Source organism: Carya illinoinensis, chromosome 10 (assembly GCF_018687715.1).
Source record: "Carya illinoinensis cultivar Pawnee chromosome 10, C.illinoinensisPawnee_v1, whole genome shotgun sequence".
Classification (NCBI taxonomy): Eukaryota; Viridiplantae; Streptophyta; class Magnoliopsida; order Fagales; family Juglandaceae; genus Carya; species Carya illinoinensis.
In genome coordinates this window covers 10,923,759-10,941,858 of record NC_056761.1, presented here as the reverse complement: position 1 = coordinate 10,941,858, position 18,100 = coordinate 10,923,759, and the positions used below count along the sequence as shown (strand labels likewise).

Below are 18,100 nucleotides of genomic sequence, written 5' to 3'. Positions count from 1 at the left end.
ATTTTTTTCCTTGTAGATTCCATATTTATTTATTTTTGTTAAAAAAATTGTGCGATATTTACACACTCTATGACTGTAAATATCATTTGTCAAAAAAAATAGAAAAATGATAGTATGACTGCTAAATATGTCCACCAATATATTTTAATTTTTTTAATAGTTAAGAAAATGAATATTAGTGAATTTTTTATTTTTTTTTTTATTTTTTTAATAGTTAAAGATGTTTAAAAAATGCTTAAAGAAAAAAATATATAATAAAAAAAACTTATTTATATTAATATACATATTTAATAGACGCTTTTAATAATCACCCTAACGTCATTGTCGAAAGAAATATATATGAGTAGGAACGAGAATTGACCGGAGCGAAATTAAATGGAAGCCCAATAATTGAGGTTATAGCCAGCTAGCAAGGTAAAAGAATTCACCCGGCCAACTGTATAAATTCTAATAGCCAGAAATATATAAATTAATGTGGTACTCTTATTTTAATATTAAAGAATAATATATTATTAAAGGTTCATAAATTTTAGTACTAACATGCATCCCAATAATTGGATACCTCTTCTTATTTGGAGGTTGGGAATGATTACCTATATTTTTATAGTGTTAAATCTCTAACAAATCGGGACAGATTTATCTGCTTTTACGAAGTCTTATATATCAAAAGGTTAGTCAGTAAAGGATTTATAGTAGTTAAAATAATATCCGCTATAGAAATTTGTGTGTGAAAAAGTTCCAACAGATGAATAGTTTAACTTATAATCTAAATTTTTTTCTTATATTTATCAATCACAACTGTAATTTCAATTTCATAAATAAAATAAGGAAAATACTAGATCCCCCGCTGGGAGCGGTAGTTTTATTTATTTTTTCTTTTTCTTAATGATTAAAAAAATTTTGTTTAATATTATTATGAATTTTTTTATTTTTTTCAAAATGTTTAAAAATATTAAAAAATGATATGAAAAAAAAACTAAAAAGAAACAATTTCTCAGCCAAGCGGGAGCCCTCAATGGTGGCTGTAGAACGATCCATAAAATAAAGTCTATTTCTTATAAATATATATATATATATATTGAGAGTATTTCATCATTCTCCATCTCGACCTACTTAATTAATAATTTCAAATTAGGAATAAAATTTATTACAATGGGTAAATACAATAGAGAAATGCTACACAACATCCTACATTACACATTTTATATATTAAAATATTATTTTTTATTTTTTTTATTTTTTATTTCATTTTATTCTTATTAAACTAATTAAATTATTCTATTTATCATCTACATACTACATATTTATTATAGAAAAAATGAAAAAAAAAAAAGAATAAATGTGGTGTGTGAAGTGTGAGGATCACAAAAAGAATTTTCCAATATAATATGCAAAGGAAAAAATTTTAGGACACCAACTCCAATTTACCTACCACAGATAGAGATGTACATATATATCATTCAAGTTGCCTACCCTAGCTCAGATTACACCCAAAAAACCAAACAAAAGAAAAAAAAAAATTCAGAAAGAGGAGTTGCCCTTGCTAGCTCTGATCACTACTATTTGCATGCATGCATCCATACATACATAAAATATGCTAATTTTTGTCTCTTATCTTCATCAGGTGTATAAGAATACTGGTTTGAAGTTTGAGTAGGTGGTCATGGATGGGTACTTAGCCATCCCACAAAACAGAAAAATAGTAGAACGAGAAAGGACTAAGAAATTAAGCAATGACTTAATACTTAAGCACCATGAATTAAATTAATAGTACTTTTGGAAAGCATTAATCTACCCAACAAGAAGTAGTCACGTCTTTAGACTTATATATACTAAAACAGTGCCTGCATGATCCATCAATCAACACGATTGGGAGCGAAGGGAGAGTTGGGAGCAACAGTGGTGGGAGCTGATCGAGGGAAAACGTACGCTCGCGTCTCGGGTCCCATCTGAAAGGAACAATTCTCTAAAAGCCTACGTGATTTTTGGATTGTTCCTCGCTCATTTTCATGCTTCTGGGCCGGGATGAATACGGAGAGAAAATTGATGCATGCAAAGGCCCCATGATAATTTTAGATGTAAATAAGGTGTCGTGGGAAAGGCAAGCAAAAAGTGCAGCAAGTGGGTTTGTCTGTTCATGGGAGCAGTTGCACTTCTCTGAAAGAAGAAGCCAAACTCCCATATTTAAGAGTCTTTGCTTAATGACGTTAATTAGTGCATTCGCTCCATGACAAACTCGACTACAATCAAACCGGTAGTCCTACTATTTACCCACATGATTGATGAACACAACCACCATGCCTGGTGACGAAAGTAGCTAGCAAGAGCTGGGAAACCAAACTACAGAGATATCAGATCAGAGGTGATGATCATCTTAATTTCTTTGCGTTTAAATGCTGGAATTCTGCCTTTTTTTTTTGGAGTTTATAATTAACTTGTGGCATTTCTGAGCTAGGTCGACCCATGTTACAGAACCAAAAAGAATGGAATGATATTAGGGAAAACTAGTTCAAATGCTGCTGACATTAATGGCCAGCTAGAGAAACCAATAATTGTCTTAGATACTGTGGCATTTATATATAGACAAGATGATCCATCTGTGGATTGGATTTTTGAAGAACTATATATATATATATATAAGGTAGGGCAGGGCCCAAAATTCTAAACCATAGGTTTTCGTGAATTAGGCAATAATCAGACAAGCAAATCAGTAGCTTTCAAACTGCTAATCCCAATTAAGAGGATATTGTGGACCAAAAGTTGAACTGATCACTTTGTCATCCACTTTCAACGTTTGGCATGTTCTCATGTGCCGCTCTGTCCCATCAGGAAGTGCCTAGAAATTTAATATTAATATATAATACGTACGAAACATTAATTATATATAATTAATAACCCTAAACTCTACTTGCCAATAGAAAAAGCAACCAGCTTTGATCATTTTAAGGAATTAAGCACTGAGATTAGAGGAGGAGCTGTACGTACGTATGTCCCAAAACGTGTATTCTTCTTTCAAAAAGCTTCTTCCACAAAGATTTTCAAGATATCTCCAACTCATCTGGTTTGAACAAGGGGAATACGTACGGCAAATTCAAATTTCAGGAGCTCGTCAATATAATTCTCGTAGGTCCAGTACATGACATAGATGCCGTTGTCTTTTTATAATTTCTTTCCTTGGGAACATGCGTCTATGGCTTAGAACTCACGGGCAGCAATGTTTACAGTTCACATGCATGATACTTTGGTTAATGTAAATGATATGCTTTGTGTCATCCTAAACTTGGATCTGTATTTGTATATTTGATGATAATTACCATATACGTATCCTTTCTGCTTAATTAAATGCAAGAAATAGTACTTTAGGAACTGATACAGAAAGATTATGAGACCCTGATCTGAATATGCGACAAGTCAGGGGAGATTTTTCTTTTTTGATACGGGGCCGGGGTGGGGGGTTCGAACTCAATTATCCCATTTGGAAATCAATATCCTTATGATCTAAAAGATCTTGGCCACAAGTCTTGAGAGTTGAGCACTAAAAATCGAAGGTACCCAGTTAAAGAAAGTTGTAATTTCAAGAAAGTATATATAATAATAAGGAAAATTAGAAAGAAAAAAAAAATAAAAATAAAAAAGAAGAAAAAAGAAAAAAAGAAGAAGATGATACCGACAAACGGAACGTTTGATGTTCAATACAATATAAAGACTGTATGATCAAGAACGTACGTACAACCCAAAAATAGAAAATTTAATTTGGGATTGTGGAATCCGATCGAGTTAATATTCCTAGCTAGCACCTTAATTAGGACCATGCATGCATAAAAATTTGCACGTTTGATGTTCCCCCAACTCTCTCAAAGTGCATCTACTTGTGCTCATTATGATCATTTTGTATACAAATATATATATATATATATATGCAGTACTAGTATTGTAAAACACATGATGAGACCAAATCGATCGATCTGGTCAAACATTAATTAATCATTAATCATCACAAATTTCTATAAGTTGAAGTTATTGCAAAGAATCGAACGACATCGACCCTTTTTACATGCAATACCTATGAATTCATCGATCATCTTGTTTTATGAACTTAGTTTAATTTCGTTGCAACAAGTTACTTTCTTGTGCTAGCTAGGGATCGAGAAAATTAATCCCATTAATCAATTTGGTCATGATCATGATCATGATAAGATTATTTAAGCCTGCGTTTAGATGATATTGAGATTATTTCAATAATTTGTGAATAATAATTAAAAAAGTAATAAATAGTAATTATAAAAAAATAGTGAATAATAGTAAAATGTTTGTTAATCGTAGTGAAATGCTACCAAATACAGCCTAAATATTATAAACCCTATTCCAACCCCGATTGAAAAGTTAATTAATTGATTTAAATAATATATTAGATACAGTCATAGGTTGTGCAAGCATTGCGTATTCCTTTTAAAAAAATAATTGAGTACTCTAGCTATTATGAAAAAATTAATATTTTTATATGAATTATCTCTTAGTTGCTTACTATTTAAAAAAAATGTATAATACTTATACAATTTATTACTATAAATATCATTTCTCATTATTAATAAAGCCGATCGTGATAATATATATTCAATTTTGAAGTGAAGACGTCGCGCTGCATGTCATGTGAGTATCAGCTAGTGTTTTATATGATAAACTGGCCGATAGCAACTACAAACTACTGATCTATGTTATATAGAGAAATGCTACACATCATCCCACACCACATATTTTATATATTAAAATAATATTTTTTATTTTTTTATTTTTTATTTTATTTTATTCTTATTAAACTAATTAAATTATTCTATTTATCATCTACACACTATATATTTATTATAGAAAAAATAAAAAATAATTAAAATAAATATAATGTATAAAATATTAGGATAACAAGAAGAATTTTCTATGTTATACGTAGCTTCATCCCTTTCCTTCCAATGTCTTCTTTCAGTTTTAACGCTGCATCAGTGGTACTACGTAAAGCTCTTTTACAAATAAGTAACACCAAAATAATAAAGTGCGTACAGTTCAAAGATATATGGCTGTCGATCGTGACGTACGTACTGGATGCAATAATTGGTATTAATCGTGGACATTCATCACGTGAATCAAAAGTATACATGCATGCCAGATGTATATAACAAAAAAGAGGAATGATACGCGAAGTAGGTGTCGTACAATGATCACTTTTAAAAATATATATATAAAATTTAGATAAAAATAAATTTAATTTTTAATAGTAAATTTTATTATTTTTTAAAATAATTATATGGCATTTACATACTAACAGTACTCATAAAAAAATTCTGCCTATCATTTCTACATCACACATCACACATAATTTTTTTTCTTAGTAAATATGTAGTATATGAATGATAAGTAGAAGAATTACTTTAATTTAGAAAAAAATAAAAATAAAAATAAAAAATCAAGTCATGTAGTATATGGTATAAAAATGATGAGTAGAATGGCTCTCTCAAGCATGATATATATATATATATGCTTGTTAGTAAACAAGCATATATATATATATATATATAGTGACATGTTTTTTCATTTTTGGGTCCATATTAGCTAGCTAGTACGCTTAACCAATAAATTAGGAGAAAAAAAATATAAAATTTTCATTCTCGACTTCTCATAAATTTTACAATAGTTTACTCTCAATACTACATTATATTAATATATCATCTAACTATTAAAAATACTTTACATTTATGTTGATTTTAACAATTAACATTGCTTGTATTAAAAAAAAAAACAATTAAGATTGCTACAAAATAGATGATATATATGACGCAATCGCGACATCAAAAAAATATATATATAAATAAATTATAAATATTTATATATATAATATGTCACTTTTTATTAGTTTGACTCTTCAATTTATCACTTTTATGGATTGAGATGTAAATTCAAAAATTTATAATTTAAGAACTTCTGTTCTATACAATCATTTTTGTATATTTTTTATGCACTCTATTGATATGATTGATTCTGTCATTAGTGACTACATATAAAGTTTTTGTATAAAAAAAATAATACTGCCAATTATATTAGTGAAATATGTAAAAATGACATCAAATAGAATTTCTGATTTAAAAATGCGAAATATATTGTTTTGATAAATTGAGATCAATTTTGATGTGCACAACTGCACGCAGCTAGCTTGTTTAAATCCAAGTCAGAATCTGTTTAATCTGGCCCAAATAAATCAGTCCAATAATAATTTTGGGCTGGTGGATAAAGTAATTTTTGGGCTGGTGGCAAGTGTAGACGTTGGCCCAAAATATGAATACATCGTTTTTGTTTATTAATTAAGACAGTAATCTATGGTCTGTTGACTCAGTTTGTCGATCGATAACTCGGATTAGAACTCGTTCTGTGTTTACTTTTTCTGAAAAAGTAGATTGACCAAAATGGCCTCTTATAATTCAAGCAAACCTATGAGAATTTCAGGAGGTGAATAGGTCAACATAACGCGAGAAATTCAGTTGCTAGGCACTGCCTGCCGACTTCTTAAAGCAAACACACGACTGTTAAAAAGTCTATACAGAACGGAATCCACCGTTCTTATAATCTGTAAAGGTAATGCCTCGCTTCTGAAGCATACATCATTCGTCCGGAACTCTTCTTTTTTTGGGGGGTGGGAGCAAATACATTATACACCTCTTGAACTTTCGAGAAAGGGAAAAGGAGAGAATTTCCTTTTGAAGAAGCTACTGATTCCTCGGCTCTTGCATATATACCACTCCCATTTTCTCATACTTCTCACTCCATCTTCATTGTGTGTGTGTAGGTGAGAGAGAGAGAGAGAGAGAGAGTCCATTGACAGGTAGAGTGGAATCAACACTTTTGCTTTGTTTTAGTTTTGGTTTGCAAGGCTTTTTTGGCAGAAGGGTGAACAGGTAAACAAACCATGACAAAGAAAATGTGGGCTTTGCAGTACCTTTTGTTGATGGAATGCTATCTGGGTGGGTATGCTTTCTATATTTCTTGCTATAAAATATGAACTTTCACTCTTTCCTGGTTTTTTCTTTCTTTCTTTCTTCCGTTCTTGCTTATTCGTGGGCATTTTTTGTTTCGTAACTTGAATGTGCACTGTACTCATGACTCAGTTTCGTAATTTTTTTCCTATACTGTCATTTCCTCCCTATTCTAATCTTCTTGTTAAAAACCAGGCACTTGCAGATATACATACATATATACATACATACATATAAATATATATATATATATATATAGATATATTACTCTCAGTGGAAACATTCTGTAATAATATTAATTATTTTAATTGTCAGTAAAAAAGTGGATAACATGTTCATGATCTAGCTCTAAAGCATGTTCTTGTCTTGATCCTGCTGCTAGCATTCTTGTATTTTTAAATCCCAGTTACGGGTAAATTATAATGTTCTTATTCTCTAACTAGCTGAAAATAAAACTCCAAGCCCAATAATTTTATATTTTTCTTATCTTTTACGATTTACGTACTAAAAATGATTCAGTATACCGTCATGTTTGTTCGTACTATCACATTCAAGTGGGTTGCAAAAGTGGGATTAATTTATGGTGGAAGTACGCATGCATGCATGGTCCTCCCGGCCCTCCTCCGGGATTATTGAATTATTGTCGTTTCTTTTCCTCTCTTCTAATTGCAGCGTTCGTATGTTTTTCTGTGTTTTCGGTCTGCTCTAAGACCCCAATGCTCTTCAGAACATTCTTGCTTGCCAACAAAATGTTTAATATTTCTGTATGAAATAGATTATGGTAAAATGAAAAAAAATATGAAAGAAAAAGGTTGTAAGGATGATATATAGTTATATACACTTTGCTTCCTGAGTGCACCTTCGCTTCATAATATGGTTTTATTATGAAGCCTCGCTGACCAGGTTCCCATGCCAAGGACAGTTAATAGCATTTAAAAAGCTTGAGGAGATCGATGAGATTGGTTTTATTATTAAAGATGACTCATTGTCATCTTTCATATGTATATACTTTATTTGAATATTTTTAAAAGTGATTGATATTTTTTTTGACTTATACAAAAGGTAAATAATTTTGTTTGAAAAATTTAAAAATTAAATAATATTCCTTTTGTCATATGCAAAAAGTAAAAATATTAGGTTTGAAATTTTTGAAAAGTGAATGATGTTGTCTTTGACGTGTGAATCTTTTTAAATTTGAATACAAAGTCTTATATGCCTATAAATAGATCAATTGAGGGCTTCAAATTCACAACACTAAGAGCATACAACATTCATTCAAAGCTTTCATTTTCTTTTCTCTAAGCATTGAGCCTTAACACTTGTTCAGAGAGATATAGCTTGCGTTGTATTGTTCTTATTTCACTAATTGAGGAGTGTTTTTTGATAACTTACCAACTATCAGCTCTTGTATCAGTAAAATGGTGTGTATAACCTTTGTAAGTGTAGAAGATATTTTTCACAGTGAATAATTGAATCACCACGTGTTAGGTGATTGTAAGTGTAGATGATGTTTTATACAGATCCTTTGTGGCCGCGTTGTTCAAAGGTATAATAGGTTTCTATCTTCACCTGAATGAGGTTAAATAGTAAATTTGGGGATTCTCAGGGGATAGATTGAGGCGAGGGCGTAAGCAGTGGGGCCGAACCTTGCTAACATACTGAATTTGCTACTCTTTTACCCTTACTCTTTATATTTATTGTTGTTTAGTATTTTATTTATATTTTATATTGTGTATTTGATTTTTAATTTTTAATTTTTTAAATACAATCCAATTCACCCCCATCTTATGTTAGTAATCTGGGCAACACAAAGTTAGTCTAAAGAATCAAAAGCAAAAGGATTTCAAGAAAAAGTTTAAGAGCACAACAAAAGGAGGAGAAAATTTTTAAAAGAAAAAGGGAGAATTTTCACCTTATGGTGTTTGCAAGAAGACTGATCATTTGGAGATAGATTGTTATAACCGGGGCAAGTCACAATGCTCAAATTGCAAGAAATTTGGGCATTAGGAGAAAGATTGCCGGTTCAAGAACAAAAATCAGCAAGCAAATTTCACCGAGGACAAGGAAGAGCAATTGTTCTATACTTGTCATGTTGTAGCCGAGTAAAGAAGAGAGTAGTTTCTAGATAACGGGTGCAGCAACCATATGACACCAGATGAGAGCTTATTTTCTCAAATCAATAAATCTGTATGTGTTAAAGTGAAGCTTGGAAATGTAGATTTGGTGGAGGCAAGTGGCAAAGGTACGATTGCCCTGGAAACCAAGAAAGGGACTAGATTCATAAAAGATGTTCTCCATGTTCCTAGCTCTTGATCAGAGTTTGTTAAGTGTTGGGAAAATGATGCAAAATGGCTACTCACTTCACTTTGAGGGAGAGCTATATGTCATTCTTGATTTGAAGAAAAACAACCTAGTGGTGGCAGAAGTTAAAATGGGAAATGAGAGAAAATTTTCCATTACTTGGTAGTACCCAAGAGCAATGATGGCTAGATCTGATGAAACAACTCTTTGGCATCAAAGGTTTGGTCATTACAACCTAAATGCCTTAAGGATGTTAAATCAGAAGAACATGATAAGAGATATGCCTCTGATGGACCAAAACATGCCTACTTGTGAAGGGTGTATGATGGGAAAGCAACATAGGTAGCCATTTCCATCAGGAGAAGCTTGGAGAGCAAAATTAGTACTTGAGCTAGTGCATACTGATATGTGTGGTCCCATGAGGACACTCTCTCAAAGCCAAAATAGGTACTTTATGCTCTTCATTGATGATTTTTCAAGAATGAATTGGGTCTACTTTCTCAAAGAAAAATTAAAGGCTTTTAGTGTTTCCAAAAACTTCAAATTGCTGGTTGAAAATCAAAGTGGTCGAAAGATGAATATATTGAGAAGTGATAGAGGGGGTGAATTCAACTCAAGTAAGTTTGATGAATTTTGCCAAGAAAAAGGGTTGGAACACCAACTGATTGTTGCCTATACTCCACAACAAAATGGAGCCTCGAAAATGAAGAATAGGACTGTTATGGAGATGGTTACATCCATGCTAATGGCAAAGGGCATTCCAAAAAAATTCTGAGCTAAGGCTGTTAATACAACAATATATGTGCTAAATAGATGCCCCACAAAGGCAGTGAAAGATATGACTCCAATTGAAGCATGGAGTGGACATAAGCTAACTGTTAATCACTTCAAAGTAATTGGATGTTTGTGTTACATTCATGTACCTAAACAAAAGAGGCACAAACTCGAAGAAAAGTCAAAGAAAGAAATTTTTCCTGGGTATAGCTCTCAATCCAAGGGATACCGGATCTTTAATCTCAAAACTCAGTAGCTGGTCACAAGTAGAGATATTCAGTTTGATGCAACCTGGAAATGGGAAGAAAAGCATGAACCAGATCTAACTCTTCATGTTCTAGTTATCGAGCAAGTTGAAGAGAGGCTAAAAACATCAGCTCCTAATGATCAACCTTCATCACCATTCTTGGTTTCAGGAAGTGACAACAACTCTAGAAGTTCAGTACCTTCATCACCCGAGACTCCTCCAAAAAGATTCAGGGCATCGAATGAGATCTTTGAATCTTGTAACTTCACTTCCATAGAGCTTGAAAATTATGCAGCAGCCTTTAAAGAACAAGTTTGGGTGGATGCAATTAGGGGGGAGTTTGGTCCGATCCGGGGAGGTTTTGTGGACTGGACCGGACCTATTCGGTCCAGGATTTTTCCACCTTGGACCAGATCAAACTCCCTAAGAGTCGGGACAGTCCGGTCCATGGTTGACTTTTTTCTTGTTTTTAATCCTATAACATTTTGTTTAATACTTATGTAATTATATTGTAATATATTTAATATATGTATACTATTATATGTATTAATATATATATATAGTAGTAATATGCTAATACTATTAGTTTATTAGAATATAGTAAATTAGTAATAGTTATTAACTTATTTAATATAACTAATAATACACTAGTACTAATACTATAACTAATAACTATATATAATAATAGTAATACTATATGTAATATACTAATATACTAGTATTACTATATCTCTTCAAACACCACACATTTTATTAATACTCAATGTCATACTATATTAAATAATTGTAATACTCTTATTACTAATACTCTATGTAGTTATAGTGATTTAATGCTAACACATTACATATTAAGTTAACTATACTAATACATTATAAATTTATACATATATGATATATTATAATTTATACCATAACTCTTATAATATATTAATATATACTAGTACTATATATTATAGTTAATAGTTATACATTAAATAGTATAATAATACATTGATACTAAATATATATAGTCATAGACTTATAATGATTTAGTTATTATGAATTTACAATTACTATAACTATATAATAGTATTTGTATTAGACTACTAGTAATTTAGTATAGAATATTAGTTATGTTGAATCAATCAGTTATTATAACTATTTTCTACATTATTAATATTAATAATATTAGTATTAGTTATAGCCATATAGCCTATATTATACTTAAGAGCCTTAAACTATATAATAAACTAATAGTATTAGTACAACTGTATAAGTATATTGTATAGCTATATATTAATACTAATTATAGTGAAAAGTATAATTATATAATAGTATTAATAGTAGACTAATAGTATAGCTATATATTAATATTAGTTATACTGTTATAGTGATTTAGTATATTATAATTTATATATTATAATTTATACTATAAGTCTTATAATATGTTAATATATTAATATATAGTAGTACTATATACTATAGTTATACATTAAAGAATATAATAATATATTCATACTAAATATATATAGTTATACTTGTAGTGATTTAGCTATAACTGTATTAGTATTAGTATATAATATACAAATAGTATAAGTATAATATTATACAAGTATATATATATAATATACTTGTATAATATTATAATATACTATAGTATAAGTATAATTATAGTATATTATAATATCAGACTATTAGTATTATTTATTTTAATACCATATTAGACTATTAGTATTAGTATAAATATTAGTATTAGTATTTAATTATAAATATTAGTATTAGTTAAAAATTATATAATTAATTTATAAAATTATTTATATAAATTATAGTTTTTTTTTTTTCATTTGGTCTGGTCCGGTCTGGAAAACCTCTAGATCAGGACCGGACCGGACTCATTCGATCCTCCCAAAATTGGACCGAACCGGACTGGACCCAATTCGGTCCGGTCCAAAAATGGTCGGTTCAAACCGAACGAATCTCACCCCTAGATGCAATGACTGAGAAGATTAGAATGACTGAGAAAAACAATACATGGGAGCCGGTTGCATATCCTAGCAACAAGGATGTTATCGGAGTTAAGCGGGTATACAAAACAAAATTCAAACCAGATGGTTCTTTAAATAAGTGTAAAGCAAAATTAGTTGCAAAGGGCTATTCACAACATGTTGGGATAGATTTCAATGAAACCTATGCACCCGTAGCTAGGTTGGACACCATCAGAAGAGTAGTTGCACTTACAGCTCAAAGAAGTTGGAAGATCTCACAACTTGATGTAAAATCAGCTTTTCTAAGTAGAAAACACAAGGAGGAAGTATATGTTCAGCAACCCGAAGGCTTTACGAAGGAAGAAGGGAAAGTATTTAAGTTAAAAAAAGGCTCTCTATGGGCTTAAACAAGTATCCTGAGCTTGGTATAGCAAAATAGATGGTTATTTTTGTGATCATGGCTTCAAGAGAAGTGTTAGTGAAGCTACACTTTATGTCCAACTCAAAGGTGAAAGTTTGCTCATTGTCTCACTTTATGTTGATGATTTAATTATAACAGGAAATAATTCGGTTATGATTAAATCATTCAAACAAGAGATGATGAAAACATTTGAAACGAGTGACATGAGACTAATGCACTACTTCCTTGGAATGGAAGTATATCAAGAATGAGACATTTTCATTTCACAAAGGAAATATGCTCTTGATTTGCTCAACAAGTTCAATATGGCTGAATGCAAATCAATAGCCACTCCTTTAATAGCAAATGAGAAATTGAAGAAGGAAGATGGTGCAAAAGAAGCCGATGTAGCAGGAGCTTAATTGGAAGTTTACTCTACTTGGCTTCCACTCGGCCTGACATCATGTATGCAACCAACCTTCTCTCAAGATTCATGTAATGTCCAAGTCAAATCCATTTTGAAGCTACTAACAAAGTGCTGAGACACATTCAAGGCACAAAGGATTTCAGCATTTGGTATAAACCAAGTTCTCATTCAACTTTGACTGGTTTTACTGATAGTGATTGTGCTGGTTCTATGGATGATATAAGAAGCACAACCGGGTATTGTTTTAATCTTGAAACTAGTGTGTTTTCATGGGGATCAAAGAAGTAAGGATCTGTAGTACAATTCACAGCTGAAGCAGAGTATGTGGCTGCTGCTAGAGCTACAAATCAAGCTTTTTGGCTGAGTAAGATTCTTGAAGATATGGGTGCAAAACAGCAACTACCAATTGTGATTTATTGTGATAACAAATCAGCAATAGCTATGGCAAAAAATTGTGTCTTTCATAGCAGAACTAACGTATTGCAATCAAGTATCATTACTTGAGGGAAGTAGACGTAAAAGGAGATGTGAAGTTGAAGTTTTGCAAGTCCGAAGAACAAGTTGCTGATATTTTCACAAAGACACTTCCAAGAGACAAATTCCAGATGTTGAGGCTCAAACTGGGAGCGTCAGAACAATGCATCAAGGAGGAGTATTGAAGCTAACGTCTATTTATGATGCAGTTTTTCAATAAAGTCTATTATTAGTCTTTTGTTATTGTAGTCAAACTCTGTTATTTTGCATCTTGGGACAGCATGACTATTAATACTGTGATTTTTAAATCTGTTTATATAATGTACTTCCCCATCTGTAATCCGTAGGACATCGGAATCAATCAACAAGTATATTGATTGAAGTTGTCCTCTATTTTTAATCTTTTTTCCACACCTCTGTACCAAAATACCAACACTTAAAGCAAACACACGACTGTTAAAAAGTCTATACAGAACTGAATCCACCGCTCTTATAATCTGTAAAAGTAATGCCTCGCTTCTGAAGCATACATCATTCGTCCGGAACTCTTCTTTTTTTGGGGGGTGGTAGCAAATGCATTATACACCTCTTGAACTTTCGAGAAAGGGAAGAGGAGAGAATTTCCTTTTGAAGAAGCCACTGATTCCTCGGCTCTTGCATATATACCACTCCCATTTTCTCGTACCTCTCACTCCATCTTCATTGTGTGTGTAGGTGTGTTTGAGAGAGAGAGAGAGAGAGAGAGAGAGTCCATTGACAGGTAGAGTGGAATCAACACTTCGCTTTGTTTTGGTTTTGGTTTGCAAGGCTTTTTTGGCAGAAGGGTGAACAGGCAAAACAAACCATGACAAAGAAAATGTGGGCTTTGCAGTACCTTTTGTTGATGGAATGCTATCTGGGTGGGTATGCTTTCTATATATATTTCTTGCTATAAAATATGAACTTTCACTCTTTCCTGGTTTTTTCTCTCTTTCTTTCTTCCTTTCTTGCTTATTCGTGGGCATTTGTTTGTTTTGTAACTTGTATGTGCACTGTACTAACTCAGTTTCTGTAATTTTTTCCTATACTGTCATTTTTTCCCCTATTCTAATTTTCTTGTTAAAAACCAGGCACTTGCAGATATACATACATACATACATACATACATACATACATACATACATACATATATATATATATTACTCTCAGTGGAAACATTCTGTAATAATATTAATTATTTTAATTGTCAGTAAAACAGTGGATAACATGTTCATGATCTAGCTCTAAAGCATGTTCTTGTCTTGATCCTGCTGCTAGCATTCTTATATTTTTAAATCCCAGTTACGGGTAAGTTATAATGTTCTTATTCTCTAACTAGCTGAAAATAAGACTCCAAGCCCAATAATTTTATAATGATTCAGTATACCGTCATGTTTGTTCGTACTATCACATTCAAGTGGGTTGCAAAAGTGGGATTAATTTATGGTGGAAGTACGCATGCATGCATGGTCCTCGCTCCTCCGGGATTATTGAATTATTGTCGTTTCTTTTCCTATCTTCTAATTAGCTCTATCTTTCAATTATTGCAGCGTTCGTATGTTTTTCTGTTTTCGGTCTGCTCTAAGAGTTCAGAACACACTTGCTTGCCAACAAAACGTTTAATATTTCTGTATGAAATAGATTTAAATGATAAAATGAAAAAGCAAAAATATGAAAGAAAAAGGTTGTAATGATGATATATAGTTATATACACTTTGCTTCCCGAGTGCACCTTTGCTTCATAATATGGTTTTATTATGAAGCCTGGCTGACCAGGTTCCCATGCCAAGGACAGTTAATAGCATTTAAAAAGCTTGAGGAGATCGACGAGATTGGTTAAAGTGTTGTGTGTCTGTCTTCTGTACTTTTTTATTTTTGGGTACTATAGTTGATGGAACGAATGTGCCATACGTCACATGCAATTGCTGCAATCTCTGTTTAACACAATAGCTTAATGTTTTTGTAGTTTGTAGAGAAACTGTATTTCGAAAGACATGATGTTTTTAAATATCATTCAAAACAATTTTGTCTGTCTTGGTGATTAGTTACTGTGTTCTCGATTGGGAATTTTTTAATTTGTCTTGGGTAATGTTTGGTTATTTTTACTAGTACCATGAATCCAAGTTTGGCCTCATCAGATAGAAAATCCTGGCTTCTCTCCCTTCTGAGAAATTGCTAGAGATTCAATATCTTATGCTGCAAAATGATCCTACTTTTTCCATGAATTTGGGTTGTGAAGGATATATAGCTAGCTTATCATCACTAATATGTTTCCCTTTCACCAAACATTTAGTTTTGACAGCAGAAGGTCATGTAGTGCAACAGAAGAAAGATGCAGGAATTCCAGTGACAACAATATTGTCCCCTCCAGAAGGCACCACAACATTCCTTGACGGCACGACGTGGTGCGTGGCACTTGCTGGGGTCCCTCAAGTTAATTTGCAGGAAGCATTAGATTGGGCGTGTGGACTGGGGATGGCAGACTGCAAAGAAATCCAAGAGGGCGGGAAATGTTTTGAGCCAGAAACTCTCTTGTCTCATGCATCCTATGCTTTCAACAACTATTACCAACAGAGTGGGAATTCTGCTATTGCTTGCAATTTTGGAGGAACTGCTGCCTTAACCAAAAATAATCCAAGTAATTTAAGAACGCTACCTTCTTTATACCCAGCTTAATCTTTATATAAATATATATATATATATATATATAAATACATTTTAGATTGCAATATTTTGTACTTGCAGAATGTTCTTACTGATTTATAACACATAAACAAGTAAGTATATTAAGAAAAGGTTGTTTTCTTAAGATGTGTTCTTTGGTGGAGTGGAAACATGGAAACCATTCTAAAAAGTTTCATTGATGTCTTTTCCAGGTTATGGAAAATGTGTCTACAGCACACCTGGGTATGCTTAAACATACATGTGCTAGAGAGACTGCATTTAACTAACTGAATAATGTTTGATATAATTATAGGGTGTGCAAGTCTCTTATATTCCACTTGAAAAAAAGTGAGACCTACTATTAAAAAATAATTTTTTTCATATGGGTCCCAGATTTATCCACTTTCTTGATCAAAGGAAGTGTGCGGGATTTGCACACCCTAATAATGCAAATATGATTTCTTTAACTACATATTATCTATATTTAACTAATATATTAATTTGCTATTATTTCAGATCTGTCTCTTCAGCAGTACCTTCAATATTAATGTCCAAGAAGAATCCAGGCTCTCTGTGGTGGAAACTTGCCCTGCTTATGCTTTTGTAGTTGGGAAGCTGATCCATGGTTTGAGTAATTAGGGAAAAGTAAAATCTCTGTCATATGAAGCTGTTGAATGTACTAAAAAGAGAAGGATTTTGTGATTGCTGTTTGCTAAATTAATATTCCTGTCTGTCTTTGTTGTGGGGTTAAGTATCTATTGCTAATCAAGCAAATATCTGTTTGCTTTCTTTTAAGTCGTTCCCATAAGTACCATAAAAAGCTTTGGTTCCGTTATGCTTTATCTGAGTTGTAGCTCTAACAGCACATGCTCATGGCAATCTCCACCATTCCACAGCTTATCTGCCCTTAATGATCATAAGCTGTTTTATGTGAAATTAATTGATCTAATACTATTTTCATTTTTTTTCCCTCTGTGCATTCAACGTGCTGATGTATTTCCATCTACACAGAGAAATGCTTTAACAACAAAAAGATTTTATAAAAATATATTCACAAACTGACGCGCGTGGCTTTATGTATAAGTACGTTAGATTGTAAAATTACTTTTATTATAAAATAAAATTGACGTAATGCTTTTTTTTTATTAAATCTCTTTATATCTATAACAATTTTTACATATATATTAGTTCTGTGAATAATACCTCTTCTTTCCAACTCAGTCTATTTCGTGGTAGAAAATTACTGGGTTGAGCCTAGCAAAATAGAGAAAATTTTATAAATCAAATCATACCAAAATAATAACAGACTTCATTGTTTATCGAGTTAGTCTATATACAGTCTCCAAATACAGTCTTTATTTGGAGACTGCTCATGCAAGTCTATATAATTATATTTTAAAAAAATAAAAGTACAATAATATCTTTTTTAAAATGATATTTTTTTCTCATTTTACCTTCATTTATCAATAAAATTGCATACGTAATCCTCACTCAAGACTGCAAATAAAATTTTTCTTATTTATCATACTAGTAGCAATGGTATTTGTAAGAAAAATATGTTTTTCTTTTTTAATGTAAATTTAGAAAAGGAATGAACTTGAATTTATCACGAGAAAAAAGTAGAGACGATACGAAGGATGGGATCAATTAGAAGGCTTTTTCGTAAGCAGCAGAAGGGTACAAAGATACCAGATATCAATGAAGAATCTTTGGAACTGGTTCATAAGATGTGAAATGCTTATTATAATAATAAATAAATTATTTAATAAAAAATTATTCAATAATAATAAATGTGTCACGTCTTACATAATAAAA

The 18,100-nt window shown here is 31.7% G+C and overlaps 1 protein-coding gene across 3 annotated transcripts; it reads left to right on the top strand.

Moving 5' to 3' along the window:
- Nucleotides 1-6,824: 6,824 nt before the first annotated feature.
- Nucleotides 6,825-17,186, top strand: LOC122279891 (glucan endo-1,3-beta-glucosidase 2-like). Of its 3 annotated transcripts, none has more exons than XM_043090785.1 (4): nucleotides 6,825-7,004; nucleotides 15,915-16,259; nucleotides 16,498-16,528; nucleotides 16,802-17,184. In XM_043090785.1, exons 1-4 carry the CDS (start codon nucleotides 6,950-6,952, stop codon nucleotides 16,890-16,892), a joined length of 522 nt encoding a protein of 173 aa, XP_042946719.1. In that variant the 5' UTR covers nucleotides 6,825-6,949; the 3' UTR covers nucleotides 16,893-17,184. The 3 variants fall into 3 exon arrangements, with proteins under 3 accessions (XP_042946719.1, XP_042946720.1, XP_042946718.1); XM_043090784.1 differs by lacking the exon at nucleotides 6,825-7,004 and adding an exon at nucleotides 14,281-14,502 and having other exon boundaries at nucleotides 16,802-17,177; XM_043090786.1 differs by lacking the exons at nucleotides 6,825-7,004; nucleotides 16,498-16,528 and adding an exon at nucleotides 14,271-14,502 and having other exon boundaries at nucleotides 16,802-17,186.
- The last annotated feature ends 914 nt before the right edge of the window (nucleotides 17,187-18,100 follow it).